General features: G+C 39.7%; 1 protein-coding gene across 1 annotated transcript in view; it reads left to right on the top strand.

Annotated features, from left to right (window-relative positions):
- LOC139728803 (exportin-7-like) overlaps positions 1 to 6,706 on the top strand; it is a 35,435-nt gene extending 28,729 nt beyond the window's left edge. Inside the window, exons 21-27 of the mRNA XM_071639739.1 lie at positions 26 to 80; positions 613 to 772; positions 1,874 to 2,012; positions 2,865 to 3,037; positions 4,127 to 4,225; positions 5,016 to 5,143; positions 6,159 to 6,706. Coding sequence (XP_071495840.1) covers positions 26 to 80; positions 613 to 772; positions 1,874 to 2,012; positions 2,865 to 3,037; positions 4,127 to 4,225; positions 5,016 to 5,143; positions 6,159 to 6,288 — 884 coding nt within the window. The 3' untranslated portion in view covers positions 6,289 to 6,706. The remainder of the gene's footprint in view (positions 1 to 25; positions 81 to 612; positions 773 to 1,873; positions 2,013 to 2,864; positions 3,038 to 4,126; positions 4,226 to 5,015; positions 5,144 to 6,158) is intronic.
- The last annotated feature ends 9,647 nt before the right edge of the window (positions 6,707 to 16,353 follow it).

Below are 16,353 nucleotides of genomic sequence, written 5' to 3'. Positions count from 1 at the left end.
CTGCATTTTTTTTTTCCATCAACAGGTTCAAGATTACTTACTCTTCATGACATTCCAAAGGACCAGATCTATCAGATGAAATATCCTTTACCAGAAACAGGAATGGAAGTAGTTATCAAGCCAAGAAGACTTGGAGAATAATGGATAAACCATGTTTGTTATGAGTGCATGTTAACTTTAAAGAAGAAAAAAGAAAATGAAATAACATATCAACAGATAATCAAATTCAGAAAATAAAATTCTGTGAGTGACTTGTCAAAAATCATTGTGACATGATGCTGTTATTGCTTGAACAATGAAATGTGCAATATAGTGAATCTTCAAGACAGTGACTGTGCACAAAATATATATTGTATGTGTGTATTAATCTAGTCCACAGGCTCAATTTTTTTTCATTGATGTTCTGTCTGTTGACACACAAAAAAGGGATTATTTAATATTGTGATAAAGTTTCCTAAACCTTATTTGCAAAAACAAACAAACAAACAAACAAACAAACAAACAAACTAAAGCAAGAACAAAACCAAGCATTTATGTGTTTTAGGATAGTGAAAGACACTGTTTACTTACTGCTGTCATTAAAATCTTCGGATTCCTTAACACACCCCTCACGCTGAAGGGCATTGCTGTGTGTTTCTCAATGCTCAAGGCTGCCCTCTCTGGCAGCTATGTCAACTTCGGCGTATTCCGTCTCTACGGTGACAGCGCCCTCGATGAAGCTCTGCAGATGTTTGTCAAACTGCTCTTGTCTATTCCTCTCAGCAATCTGCTGGTGAGTCCAATGGAATGAAAAGCGCTTCTGCAGTGATACAGCTCTGCGATATAAGATCACAAGTTAAGGGATAAGCAGCAGCTTCTTAACTCTTTTTGTGTCAGGAACTTTGGACAGTGTGTACAATGCTGAGGGCTTTTCGTAGCCAATCAGCACTCAAATCACATAATAGGGTTAATAATGTACAAGGATGCCAGTTTTCAGGCAAAAGCCTGAATTCAGGCCCTGGCATTTTCAAAGTTCAGGCTTTTTCGTGTACAAAGGAGCTTCATGTAGATGTATTTCAGGCCTTCTCTTTCATTCTAACTGGCATCCCTGAATGTAGTCAAAGTCTAGTATTGTCCTGGTACTGTTATAAAAGAATTTAGCCTCTTTTCTGTAATGCCAAAATTCACATTATTTTTGAAAGGCATTTCCTTATCTTACTGTTCTTGCAATGAAAATTTGTGTGATGTCTTGTATTTCCACTTCTTTGTTCTGGTCTCCACGTTCCAATCTTGCTTAGAAGGGAGGCTTATCCATTGCTACATTTTGGGCATGTTTTAATTTCTCTGCTGTGTGAATAGTGAGAGGTACGACAACTGTGTTTTGCCATAAGCCTATCTATTTCCAAGATGCTCATGATATATACCATGCATGAAGAATGACTTATTTTCAGTCTGTCATTGATAACATGTCTTTCATTACATAAACTGCAGAAAGGCAAATGTTTAGTTTTGCTATTCCAGTGCTGTCCACCACTCTATTTCACCAAATGAAATAAATGTTGTTCGCACAAAAGGGTTATTACACAGTTTGTATGTTTATGGTTTTTTTTTTATATTTCATTTTATCTACTGTATGTTGATTTCTGTATAATAGTCTTGTAACTACAATGTATATATTATCTTTTTATGCTTGTATTGTTTTGTGTGCTATACTTGCTTGTGATTTTCATGAAGTCTATCGTATTCTAGTGTTTTATCATGCATTTGTACATAGGGCTCCCCTGGGAATCAGTTGTTAAGCTGACGGGACTACGCTGTTTAAATATGACTGAATAGTATTAAGTAAATGAATAATATACATTATCTCTCACCGTATGCCATTGTCACCACCCAGGACTACCCCAAGCTGAGTGGGTCCTACTATGTGCTTCTGGAGTGCCTGGCCCAAGACCACATGGGTTTCATCAGCAGTCTGGAACCACAAGTCTTCCTCCACGTCCTCTCCTCAGTGTCTGAAGGCCTCACAGCGCTAGGTCAGTCTGCACCAAGTCACTGAGGGGTATTAGCCTCTTTGTGCAAAGCATGATTTACTTTATACACCATGTATTTCGCGAGTCTGAATTTTCGCGAATCAGGAATTCCCGACGATTTCGCGAGTGGTTAAATTCGCGATCGTGGAGTCCTGCACTGAACGGAGAAGGGTACCCGCGTACGTCACATTCACATCTGGATCAGAGTCAATATTTTTGTGTGTCTTTAATTTCGCGAATAGGACCTGACTCACGAAATATTCAGCATACACAGTAGATCACAAAAACACAGGAGTTTAAAATGATCGTTAGTCATCTTTGTTCCTTTAGGGATTTTTTTTGATTCACTTTAAGTAATGTAAGAAATTTGAGAGGAATCAAGGATAATTCTCATTTTATTGTGCAAAACATGAAGAAATTAATGTGTATTTGAGGTTTGCATACGCACCCTAAGGCATGTGTTCTGCTTGGGCGAAGCTGATGAAATAGACAAAAGGCTTCTATATTGGGGAAATTGGGCAATTTTCAGCATGCATGTATGAGTGGAAATCACTGATCTCTATTGAAGAACAAGATCCATGGTAGAAATGAGCTGCTTGGCTGAGGTTTGCACTCTCAGAGTGTTTTTCTATTTCACAAAGTTGCTGGAAATGGTAGAACTTAATTTTAGATTTGAAAGAATCAAGGTAGTCACAATTCCGAAATTGGATTGGTGGTGACCTCGGCAAACGTGTAGCAGCCGAGGAGAAGGCTGTATCCCCGAGTGTTTTCTCTCTGGAAGGCCTGTGCGACTCCTTGGGCGTGATCAACGGGAGAGTTACAATGGGATCTATGTATTGGTCTGTTTGTTTGCAGATACCATGGTTTGCACCAGCTGCTGCGCCATCCTGGATCACATTGTGACCTTCCTCTTCAAGCAGCTGACCAAAGGGGGGAAGCCGGGGGTCACCAACAGCTGGCACAAGAGCGGCGGCGACAGCAAGAACTTTAGCAACCTCCTGGACGTACCAAGGGACCTCCTGAGACAGGTCAGCAGCCCCAGAGAGACAGCAACAAAAGATTACTGTAAAAGTGGAAATTTTCGCGGTGTTGACATTTTCTCACATTTCGCACAACCAGGAGCTAGCGCGAAAATTAAAGCACGCGAATATTTTTGCTTGCCATATGTTCCAGTAGTTGATGTCTTGATTCTGCTTAATTAAAAACACGCAAAACTCTTCTTACCCTGCCAAGTGCAAAAAATTAGTTGCGCGAAATATCCACTTTTACAGTACCCCATCTTTTCCCCTGAAAAAAACACAAAAAATTAACTCAGATATGACATTTTTTACCTCAATGGAATATCTGTTAGGAATTACTTAAACGTTTATATGCTTGTAATGTGTATTTACAAATTTTAGCATCAGTGATGTAAAGTTGATTTTACCGTTGCAGGCAGCATATTCCTGTTGCAGTGCATGAACCCTATTGAATTGTTCTTAGCTGTACACTCACACAAGTTTAAAAATTCTCTTCTGTGTACAACAGTGAAAAAAAAAAGTTTAATACATGGCACTTCCTTTATAATGAATACGTTTATAACAAAATTCCTGTTATAACGAAGTAAAAATTCATTCTGAAACAGTATCTGCTCTATGTTTTTTACTGTTCAGTTGTTTGTTATAAAAAAAAAATTGATATAATGAAAGGAAACTGCTGGTCCTGAGGCTTTCATTATAATGGGAGTCCACTGTATTTAACATTATCTGGACTGATCTACCCTTGTCAGTAAGCAGTATCAATGAATTACTGTACGCCATATATTTCACGTGTCTGAATTTTCGCGAATCAGGAATTCCCGACGATTTCGCGAGTGGTTAAATTCACGATCTTGGAGTCCTGTACTGAATGGAGAAATGTACACTCGTACGTCACATTCACATCGAGAATAGAGTCAATATTTTCGCGTGTCTTTAATTTCGCAAATAGCACCCAACTCGAGAAATTTGCGAAAATAAATACCTCGCAAAATATTCGGCGTATACAGTATGATTTAGGTGTGTTAAACTTTTTTACTGGACAACTTTGTAGAAACAAGTTATTGACACCATGACTTCTCTTTTTTTTTTTCCCACCAGATGCTGTCAACAGTACTGAACATCATCATGTTTGAGGAGTGCAGGAATCAGTGGTCCATGTCACGACCACTCCTTGGACTCATCCTTCTCAATGAAGACGTAAGGAATCAGTATTTCTTGCAGATTGAAGAATACAATCATACTTTAAATGTGTCAACATACATTTCATGGAGAAGGTTTCAAATTCATTCATGATCGAAAAACGATTACCCTGGTAATGCACATTGGGCCAAAAAAAAGAAAAAAGTTTATGATTTAAAAAAGGAATGTTACATTTTACATGAATGTTCAGACATTTCTAATTTATTGTAAGATTTTGGAGAGATAAAAATAACAAAAGTAGTCATTGATTCACTCTTTTTATATTTTTTTCTTACACCTGTACTAACTTGTGCTGACTGGTGTGTTGTGTTTGCCATTTGAACACCCTTCTCAAAATAAACATATCAGATATTATTCTTGTAGGTGCTTTCTTTTTATGAGGGGGAGGAGGGGAGGACTTCCCACATTTGTAAAAGAGAAAATAAAGCATTGCTCTGTGGAACACAGGTTATGAATGATAAAGTAACACTTACCATAAATTTTGTATTTAGAATACTACAATGGACCTTTGTCACTTTACCTCCTCCTGTGTGTCTGGAATTTGCATCAGTTAGCCCACAATGCAAATACTAGACTGATCAGCTTTAACCAAGCCACCAGAGGCAGGGAATGAATTCTTGTCAAAAACAAAAGTTTGGAAACAGTCTGACCTGTATAGTCTTGACAACTTTCTATTCAAAGGTGTATAGATTATAATACCATTGTTGCTGCTCAATGATGATTTAAAAAAAAAAATCTATTTCATAAGGTTGCCCAATGATGTATATTTTGTTTGTGTGTGTTCCAGTATTTCCAAGAATTCCAGCAGTCTGTGATCAGTGCCCAGCCCCCTGAGAAGCAACAAGACATGCTGCTGTGCTTCAAGAACCTCATGGACGGCATCGAGAGGAACCTCAGGACGAAAAACAGGGATAGGTGAGACAAGACACATGCGCATACTTCACTTTTTATGTCCCATGTCATGTGTCGACAGCTTTACCTTTTGTGTTAAGTTTGTGTGTTTTGCTCAAGCTGAAAAAACAAAAATGAAAAATGAAATAAAATTTTGTTAGGGAAGAGTGCAAGAGAGGATTATGACAACAAATATCTCATCTGAAGTCATTTACTATTTTGTAGTTTTTATGCCTCCGCCACGAAGTGTCGCTGGAGGCATTATGTTTTCGGGTTGTCCGTCCTTACGTCCGTCCCAGTGATTCTCTCGGGAATTTTAGGGTCATAGGGTCAAAGGCCAAGTTTAAATGCAAATATTTTACTATTTGATACTGAAATTACACTTTTTCTCCATACCTTGAAAGTTACTCAATGCATAGACTTATAAAAGGGTCAAAAGACAAGTAAAAATACTCATATCCCCAAATACCTGCGCTCTTAGGCAGTATAGCCATCCATCCAAGTAAACCTAGTTCAAGGAAAGTGAACATTCAACACATTTGTAACAAACCTGTCATTTTAATATTTTGCCAGTTATGTCATCACACATTGTCAAGACATTGTACTATAGACCTATTAAGAGAACCATGCATTATGGCAGAGGCATACCAGTCGCCATAGCGGCATTTCTAGTTTTTAGTATGAATTAGCTCTAAGTAGAAAGGCCACTAGTACTTTTTTTACTGAGATGCTCTGCAACTGTTGCATTTAGTGACAAGTGATTGTTCAATTGATACCAGTTGATTATATATGCATTACTAGTAAAAGTACTTACAGTGAAATATATCTTGTCAAAATGATACAAATGAAAAGGTTGGCAAACACCAGCAGTTTCTGTGACCGCTACATCTTGTTTGGAATCAAATGACCCAAATGTTTAAATCCCATCTCAACGAAATGCATGTTGTAGTGTTGAGCACTTCTTATTAGTATACAAAGGCAAAAGTGTCCAAGAATGTATGACATTGTGTTATTTCTTGAATTTTCTTTGACTCCACAGGTTCACTCAGAATCTGTCGGTATTCAGGAGAGATGTGAACGACTCCCTGAGAACGTCGCACACGTCGGGAAGCAACGGGAACGGGAGCACAGCGGGCAACTCAACAGTCTCAGTGGATATGATGAGTTAACACTGAAGGGAATTTATCGGACTGGTGCGAGAGAGAGAGCGTGTGAGAGTATGATTTCAGGGCTTGCTCCTATCAACTTCTGGATGTACCATCAAATGAGAGTAATATATGCTATTTGGAGAGTGAGTATATACGTACGCATGTATCCTTGTGAAACAGGGGATGTTACACTGTAGGTATACCGGGCATATGTAAGCATTCTGTGTGTGTTTGTGTTTCATGTGTTTAACAGAAAGAAAAAGGAAAGCTCGGGTTTCTTGAGATAGCGCATACTGTAAACAATGGCATTTAGAGAAAGGTTGTTGAGGTCAGGGAAACTGTAGCAATCTATATCAACTTGGTAAGTATCAGATTGGTGGAAAGGTAAACAGAACAATATGTGTGGGGAATGGACTCAATTTATGGATATTTCAGCTTAGCAATCACTTCATAAGTGGATATCTATTTATGCATTGCTTGATATGGTCATTTTTTTTTTTTAATGATTATTTTGCAGTAATCAATTACAATTCTGATGGCACATATTCACTTCTAGCTTTGTTGAACTTGCAGCAGGTGCTGAGGTCATCAGGCACCTGGTGTTTTTCAAGTCGACCAGAAATCTGAATACGTTATGAAAGTTGAGTACAGTCAACCTTGCCTAAGTTTAATCTATTTGGACTGAAGAAATAGCTTCATCCTGGAGAAAATTTGACTTATGAGGTGTCAAGATCAATAGAATATAAACAGAATCCACATTGAGGACTTGAAAAGGCCTTCGACTTGGGCGATTATTCAACTTATGCAAGGTCGACTTACGCAAGGTTGACTGTGTTTCAAAAATAATGATAATCGACAGGTCAATGCAGTTTAATTGATAGGTTGTCTTAAGCCTTAAGGGGGAATGGAAGAGTTTATCGATGCCATTGTGTGGGATATATTTTGACAGTCCCTCTGATAGTGCAGCTGTCGTTGATAACCGAATTTTGCACAAGGAAATAGGAAGCGATGAATCCCCATTGTTTGATATCTGCTCCATTCTAAGCACACTCAGAGCTTTCATACATGAACATTATGGTCAAACGTAGTATATTGATTTGTAAGGGGGTTGTGCATATCCTCCGTGCGTCTTCGATATTACCTACAAAGCATTCAACAGCTGCTGTCGTCATCAATCTAGTATTCTAAACAAATTATGCAAGTATGGTAAATAGGGTGGTTTGTTGGTTCTTGTTTACACAGGTATTTGTAGTTTATTCAGTGAGATTTGGCGTAACTGATTGAGGTTTGCATTGATTCAGTGTAACTGAACAAATAACACGGAGTGTGCCTCATCGGTGTTCCTAGTGTTGCATCATGTCGCAAAGTCCAAACAGAAACACTGCGGCCAAGACGTGTTTTGGGAGTGACTATGATTTTTGTTTGCCATGAATAGGTTGAGTATTGAGGTAGCAGCCATCATATTTCAGTTCATTGTTGGGGCTCGGGAACAAGGAATAAAAGATTTGCTCCTGGAGAGGAACTTATTTCAACAACCTGTCGTATCATGTAACCAGTGACCATTATGTTCTATAAAGGCCCTGTACATAGTTTGGAGGAGGAAAGGGTTTTTGGAGGACGGTGTGTTTTTATTTGTTGCATACAGATGTTTTTTACACGTACAGTCAACTCCGCGTAAATCAATTGTGTCAGGACTGAGGTAAACGTATCAACTTAAGCGACATTTGACTTCTGCAGAGGAATAGGACACGTAAGGCTAAGAATGTAAATTAGGACTTTCCTTTTTCAGCGACTTCTAGCTGATTACTCAATTTGTGCACCATTGACTTTCACAGAGTTGACTGTACTCAAAGGATCTTAACATAGCAAGGAACTGAAAGTAAGAACGCAGAGAGCCGGCACAGGCATGTTGAAGGTCTTGCTCGGTCACAGATGGTGTTAATTGGTAGTTTTGACTATTACTAATTGCCAATATTCTCATCATAGAGAATGCTGCTTGCCTAAATCTTCCTTCAGAACCTGCTTTGTCTTCTTTTGTAGAAAATGATAGAGGAGTGAAGTTTTTTTTTCAGCTCACGTCAAGCTGGTTACTTCTAACTTGGCCGTTTGCATGCTGGAGCTTTTGAAATTATATGCATTTATTGTCATCATCATCATCTTGCATGCTGCAATTATTCAACGCAAAAAAAAAAAAAGAAGAAAAAATTGAAGAAACTTTGCATGACCTCGTACCGTTACTGAATGCCGTAGCCTATTCGTTTCAAAGTAGCCGCAGACTAATCTGATGGGGAGTCAAAAGGTACAACTTGGATTTTTACTAAAATGCATAGAGTGCTTCTTCTGTAGGTGTGATTCACTCAATACACAAACTTCTCTGAAGGTGTAAATGGATTAAGCCGTAGAGGTCTTGTGCCGTTTAAAATGATTTTGTCTGGTTCGACAGTGTCATTACATCACTTGGTAGAGATTCTTTCATGTGCTATGCACACATGAAAACAACTGAAAAACAACAGTGTTTAGCCATGACATGCTCCATGAGATATATTTCAAGCTAGAATCATTCAAATGATTCATGGGAATTATCCCTGGTGGCTTGACAGATCATGCTGTCAGCCTAGGGGCTGTTACCTAGAGATAAATGAAAATTTGCTGACACTCTGGTTTGGATGTTTTCCTCTCACGCACAGGTATTTACAAAACTCCAGAGTAAGGAGCTTTTGTGGGGCTACTTTGACTCGGTAGTGTTTTGATGAGTTTTAAAGAGATGGTGGTGATAACGAGGGCTGATCAGAATTACGCCTCGTAGTTTGGTGTGATGTGACACTGCCTATGCTAGTGTGTCTAAAAAGAGAATTTACTGTGGTTTTAACTTGTGACCGCCCGCCTCAAAAGCCACAAAAAGTTGCAGATTAAGACTCTGTATTAGACCAAAAGTGTCATTTGGGGTGACCAACTCAAATTGTACAAGTTTGTCATACCTGGGAGAGTAATTTTTTTCCACCTACTGTCAACATTAGGCGGCTTAAAATGAAAATGACATCGGGACCATAGTTTTTCGGACAGGTGCTGCTTTTTGCCGCGAAATAGAATATGTTTTCATCGACATTTCTGCACAACATGCCTGAATAACCCTTCGCTGAAAATCCCCTTTTCTCCCTTTGTATGAAACTGCACCTCCTAACACTCTTATTTCAATCAATCTTTGGAATGGGTTAGAATGGTCCAGTTTCAAGTTATAGATCATTAAAAGCTTAGAGCCTACTCTGTTAAACTAGTAGAAATGTGGAAATTCTTCTTGGCCTACTTTTTGTGGGTTTTTAGCCGGGCAGTCACGTATTGTTATCGTTAAAGCTGTAGCGAAGCTCATGTACTAACCAACTCTGCCATCATCACTTGCTTTAGTCACATTTCCCGACAAACATTCAAGTATTCTCTTGGTTCTGTAGATGGGGCCCCTCAGCATCATGTTGTGTTTCAAAACTTCGCTTCCTCTGTGCATCAAACAAATGCCGAGTAACGATGCAGCCTCTTCCCTGTTAAAGGGAGACACTTGAACTTTCCTCACCAAAATATGTTGTCAGTAATGGAAGAGAAGGCATGAAGATTTTAACTGGAATCAAAAAGCAGGGATAATGATTCATGTCTCTTCATGTGTAGCAGTATCAGAATTGTGTTTCTCATTTCATTTAGTAGATTGGATTCAGACTTACATGCCACCAGGTTGATTCCCATTGCTTTTAAAGGGAGGGGTGCGTTTTTGACTTCAGAACATCAAAATTCCAATCTTGAAAGAGGTTTACAGGCATCTTGCACAAGTTGAACTTTGTGGGGAAAGAAGTGAAAGCCTTAATTGAAGCAATGTGAAACTATTGGGCAAATCTGTAACAGATCAGAGGGTACAGAGGGCTGTTCCAGTTTTGACATGATCTACTCTATAAGCTAGACCAGATGAAAATGTTCAATTTTGACACTACATGTGATGAAAATTTAATTCAGAGAAAATTAGTTTTATGCATACTTATGTCCTGCAATTGCACATCGAAATCTTGTTTGCCATTCTAATGGCCAGCCCCAACTAAAAGGAGTCAAGAGAGGAAAGAGTAAGTCGAAAGAAATCAGGATGAAAGTCAAAATAAATCATGTCGTGTCCAGTTATGTCACGGTAAGAATGATACAGTAAAATGCCAAGATCGCCGTACCTTTTCCAGCATGTCAGTGTCACTACAACACTTTGACATTGAACACCAATGTGTTTGTTTATGCATGTGTGTGTAGCAGTTGTCCAGAATATCAGTTCGTGATTGGCCCTCTAAATTTTGAACACCAGTGGTGTATGTGTAACATTCTTATTCTCAGTGGGTCCTTCTTGTGATAGGGGTTAAAGGTGAAGACCGATCCTGTAGCCAAGTCTGATATGCAGTGTTCATCAGTCTTGCAGGGCAGCCCTGCTGGTATTTTTTAAGAATCCGAACCACATGGCGTATAAGGTGTCTCACTAGATGTTTTAGTTACCATGAGCTCAGAAAGCAGAGAAAAACATCCATGGATGCTTTCTGTTGTACATTATTCTGTGATTTACTTCCAAACTTTGTAGAAAACACTACTATGAGAGAAATAAATTTAGACTGAAAACACACAGGGCCTCTGAGTAAAATGGAAAGACCCATGGTAACAATGAAAACAAAACAAAACAACTGAAGGCCACGTAAGCTAAGATTACCACCTCTGGCATAGGTGTCTCAATATGCCCTGAACAGAATATGCATGTGGCTTGAAGATCAGGACATGTTTTCTTTTCTTTTTTTCTTTTTTTTTAAAGTGGTGTGAACTTTGCAGCCTTAATACTTGGCATACAAGGTGTACAATGTACTTTTTAGAAAGGGAAAGTTAGCAGGTTTTCTTTGTCACCAGAAGATACATGTATGTTTGAGGCTTGTAACCACACGATAACAGCTGACGCAGTGTAATGAGGGCCTGGATTATTTCAGCTGAAAAAGAGGAGAGCATTTTGTCCACTCTCACAGCCAATATTGGGTCATATGTGTGTCATGACTGAAAGGGGGGTGGGGGGGGGGGGTGATTCATGAAGGACTCATTTTCTGTAATACATGTAAAATCAAACTCTCTCACGCACACACACACACACACACACGCACACACACACACTCACACACAACATTAACACAATCTTGCATGAAGGGAGGGAGGGGTTGGTGTCTCCCCACTCCTCCCCCCCCCCCCCCATCTCTGTGGTCATTAACCTCTTCTGAAAAGAAGAATGCAGATTGGTGTCATATCTTCATTTTAATCAAAATGTGATCTTGCTCATAAAAACATTTCACTCTCAATACTTAATCTTTGGTGTAGAGGGCAAGTTTTTGAATCAGAATGATGTAATCTGTGACATAAGCGTATCACTGAAAAACCAACATGTTAGCCTCTTTTTGCCAATGATCATTATTTCTGGTTCAATCCGATTGTAGGCGGTTTTTTCTTGCGATGAATGACATTTGATTGCGGAGAGTAACAAGTAATTGAAGATCGACTGGAATGATGTTGTGTAAGAAGGAATGAAGAAGAGAAAAATGGCTGTATTGCTTGTATATGTTCATTTTCCACTACATCTTTGTTGACTGCTTCTGTGTGACCGTGTGAGGGATATCTTCTGATAGCAGAGCGGTTATCATTTCTATCACGGTAAGTCTCTTTGTACAGAAAACTAGAAAAGGAGTAATAATGCAATGTGTTGTTTACTTATCATGCAGGATTCAAACCATGTCTTAATCGCTCTCATGGAAAAATAAAGCTAGAGGGACATTGGTAAGGAGTTTGATACTTTGATTTGTAGGAATATTTGTACAAATATTTGTGAAAAGAATATGAATAAAATATGGAGGAACAGTTGCCTTTTGCAGAAAATGTTTCTGGTGCTGATTCTTAGAGCGTGTTTTGTGAAAATAGAGCATGCTATTTTTCAACTTATCGAATGAGTGGGTTTGTGTGTGTGTGTGTGTGTGTGTGTGTGCATGTGTGTGTGTTTGTGTGTGCAGGGGCGAATCCAGGAATTCCGTAAAGGGGAGGCGCCTTTACAAAATTAAAGGGGGTTGCACGCCCCCTTGATTTTTCTTTTTATTTCTTTGTAAAAACAAAAAATATGGACGGGGCGCGTGCCCAGTGTACCTCCCTCTGGATTCGCCACTGGTGTGTGTGTGTGTATGTTGTAGCAGGTCATACCAAGGTCTTTCATACCTCCTCAGTCATACCGATTCCTTTGTTTTCATCCATGAGTTCTACCATTTGAAAATGATATGATAGGCCTGCAAGAGTAAAAAATTGTATGATTAAGCCCCCCTCCCCCCACACACACAAAAAAAGTCCCCACGCATTTATTACGTACAAACGTTTTGGCTCAGTCAAGTTGCTGAGTCGATGGAAAAAAAAATCCAGTCCCTTTCACATGTGATACAGAAGAATTTCATCGCCTGAGTCAAAGAAGTTGCTGAGTCTTCCTGCAAATTTCCTGCAAATCTATGGCTGGCGTCACACTGTCTCAAGTTTAGCAAAGATGGGCACACGATAAAGGAAATGTTCCAATTTGGCTCTAATTGTGTAAACATCGGGTTATTCGTGAGGGCATCTTCAAACCATCGGGTAACTGCGGGTAGAGTTTCTCAGGCTGCTAACAATAGATCGTACTTGCTTTTCGCTTTTGATCGGCTTGTAATCAAATTCGGGGCCAACTTTGCGCAAAAGTGAAAATTCCATCTTCGTATAGCCATCTTGTGTCAACTTCGGGACAGTATAATGCCAGCCTTTACTCCAGGCGTCACAATGTCCCGAAATTGAGTAAAGATGGACACACGATGATAGACCGGGGGCCCAGAAGATTTATTCAGCTGAAAAGGGTCACACTTTTTAATGGTCTCATCATATAAGGATGTGTCCAAGGGTCAATGAAATGAATTGCTGGCAAGTCACATCCTGTACCGTAAGCCTAGGGACCACAAAAAGGGACCCCGAAAAATGGATCTATTCAGCCGAAAGGGGTCACGGACAAAAGTTGGTGGATATTGTTCCTTTGGGTGTACTTATCATGAAAACAGCAATGCCAGCTATTTTATCCTGTACGGGGCCCAGACAGTAGCCCCAAAGGGCCCCACAAATATGGTGTTATTCAGCTGAAAAGGGTCACGGCTAATTTCTTTTGCAATGGAAGTAGTTCCCATCAGAGATATCCAAAACACCAAAGCCAGCTATTTTATCCTGTACGGGGCCCCAGACAGTAGCCCCAAAGGGCCCCACCCCCCATAGGCCTACGTACAAGCACACACAAACATTGATTTTATTCAGTTGAAAAGAGTTACGGCTAATTTCTTTTGCAATTGAAGTAGTTCCCATCAGAGATATAAAAAAAAAAACAACACCAGCTACTTTATCCTGTACGGGGCCCCAGACAGTAGCCCCAAAGTGCCCCCCCCCCCCCATAGGTCATACGTACAAACACACACAAACATTGATTTCATTCGTGCAGCTGAGAAGAGTCACGGCTAATTTCATTTGCAATGGAAGGAGTACCCATCAGAGATACCAAGAACACCAAAGCCAGCTATGTTATCCAGTACGGGGCCCCGGACAGTAGCCCCAAAGGAGCTCCCCCCCCCCCCCCACACACACACACATTAGTTTCATTCAGCTGAAAAGAGTCACGGCTATTCTTTTGCAATGGAAGTAGTACCCATCAGAGATATCCAAAACACCAAAGCCAGCTATTTTATCCTGCACGGGGCCCCAGTCAGTAGCCCCAAATTGCCCCCCCCCCCCACACACACACACATTGATTTTATTCAGCTGAAAAGGATCATGGCTACTTTCTTTTGCAATTGGAAGTAGTAGGCATACTCATCAGAGATATCCAAAACACTAAAGCCAGTTATTTTATCCTGTACGGGGTCCCAGACAGTAGCCCCGAAGTGCACCCCCCTCCCCCCCCCCCAAACACACACACACACACACACACACACACACACACACACACACACACACACACACACACACACACACACACACACACACACACACACACACACACACACACACACACACATTAGTTTCATTCAGCCAAAATGGGTCACGGCTAATTTCTTTTGCAATGGAAGTATACCCATCAGAGATATCCAAAGCACCAAAGCCAGTTATTTTATCCTGTACGGGGCCCCAGACAGTAGCCCCAAAGTGCCCCCCCCCCCCTCTCCACATACACACACATACACACACACACACACACACACACACACACACGCACACACACACACATTAGTTTCATTCAGCTGAAAAGGGTCACGGCTAATTTCTTTTGCAATGGGAGTAGTACCCATCAGAGATATCTAAAATACCAAAGCCAGTTATTTCATCCTGTACGGGGCCCCGCACAGTATAGCCCCAAACATGGGTAATTTCTTTTGCACTGGAAGAAGTACATGTACCTATCAGAGATATTCAACACACCAAGGCTAGTTATTTTATCCTGCACAGAGCCCCAGACAGTAGCTCCACAGTGTCCCATCCATTATACATGTACTGTGAATCAGCTGAAAATGGTCTTACAAATTCTTTTGTAGCGTTAATATCAGGGCCTACTGAACAGGGATATCACAAACACTAAAGCAAGTCATCTTATCCTGTATACGGGGTCCCATAGGTTACAGTAGCAAAACACTCAAGAAATTTGCAAAAGAAGCATACTTCTGTATAGTGCACAACTAAGATGACCATATTACGAAAACCAGTCATTTCATCTTGTACTGGGCCCAGGTTACAGTAGCCATACAGTGCCCCTCCCCCACATAATTATTATGACATCATTTAGCTGAAAAGAGTCATAGTTGTTTTTCTTTTACAATCGAAGTAGGCCTTAGTTTACATCATAGATACCCAAAACATCAAAGCCAGTTAGGTTTTCCCAGCCAATTTCGCAAATTCAAATCATGCTATTTCTTTGTTTCAGATCATTTTGACATGTCTTTCTATGTGTATTTTCGTTTCATCTATGAATTACTGTTATAAAGCAGTAAAAGTATCATATTTCTTATCTAGTATAACTGGATTTGGTTGTTCTGTAACCAGACTGGTAACGCTCCTTCTCTTTCATATACATGTCATTATAGGCCTATACGTGTACCAGTAATGCAGATTAACTTCATTTTTTTATAGTCATGGCAGCACAATAGATACAGACGGATATCTCTAGAAGACATAGAAAGAATTATTAAAAAAAAAAAAAAAAACATTTGAGGATCATAACCTTGACTTCTTGGAACTGGCCAACCGCTCGTAATAAAGCGCTCGTAACGGCCAGATAATTTGTGGCTTCTTACTTCTTTGGATTCAAAAAGCACGTTAAAAAAAATGGTGTCAAAGTCACTTAAACGAATACGAAAACATGAAATGCTATGATGCTTACAAAACAATAACTACGATGAAAGATAATAAGGAAAGAGGCCAAGCATGAACATATCTGTTTAATTGACTGCAGAACATGTTAAATTAGATGGCCAGAAATCAATTTGAATGAACGAGCGCAGCATGTAATCACGTGACTATATCATTATGAATTTATGAATGAACGGATAGTGGAATGGTACTTGTCTTATATATGGATTTCAGTTGAAAAAGTGTTATTTAGAATAAGGTTAGAGGTAATGTGAATGTTTCAAAATAAATTTGAATGGAGAGATTAATATGACATTGAACTACCATGTCATCTAGGCGAAATTTTTGCTAAATTTAATTCAACATTAAAGAATTCGATTAAAAGAGGTGCGATATTGGCCCGGATGCAGGGCCCTTGACAGGTATAGCCCCAAGGTATTCCCATCCCATGTGAATTAAGTGTTTTTAGGTGAAAAGAGTCATGTATGCCTATTTTCCTTGGCAGCTAGTGGAATTAACAGCTGAGATACGTAAAACACAAACCCATCCAGTTAAGGGGCCCCCAGCCAATAGCTGGAAAGGGCTCCCGTATTATTTTATTCTAAGTGAAAAGAATCACTGCTATAATTTCTTTTGCAATGGAAGTAGTACTCAACG

The sequence above is a fragment of the Diadema antillarum genome, unplaced genomic scaffold, assembly GCF_040938485.1.
Source record: "Diadema antillarum isolate AM-2024a unplaced genomic scaffold, OU_Dant_1.0 seq00000201_RagTag, whole genome shotgun sequence".
NCBI lineage: Eukaryota > Metazoa > Echinodermata > Echinoidea > Diadematoida > Diadematidae > Diadema > Diadema antillarum.
The sequence above is the reverse complement of the archived record's forward strand: the minus strand, read 5'-3'. Positions and strand labels throughout refer to the sequence as shown.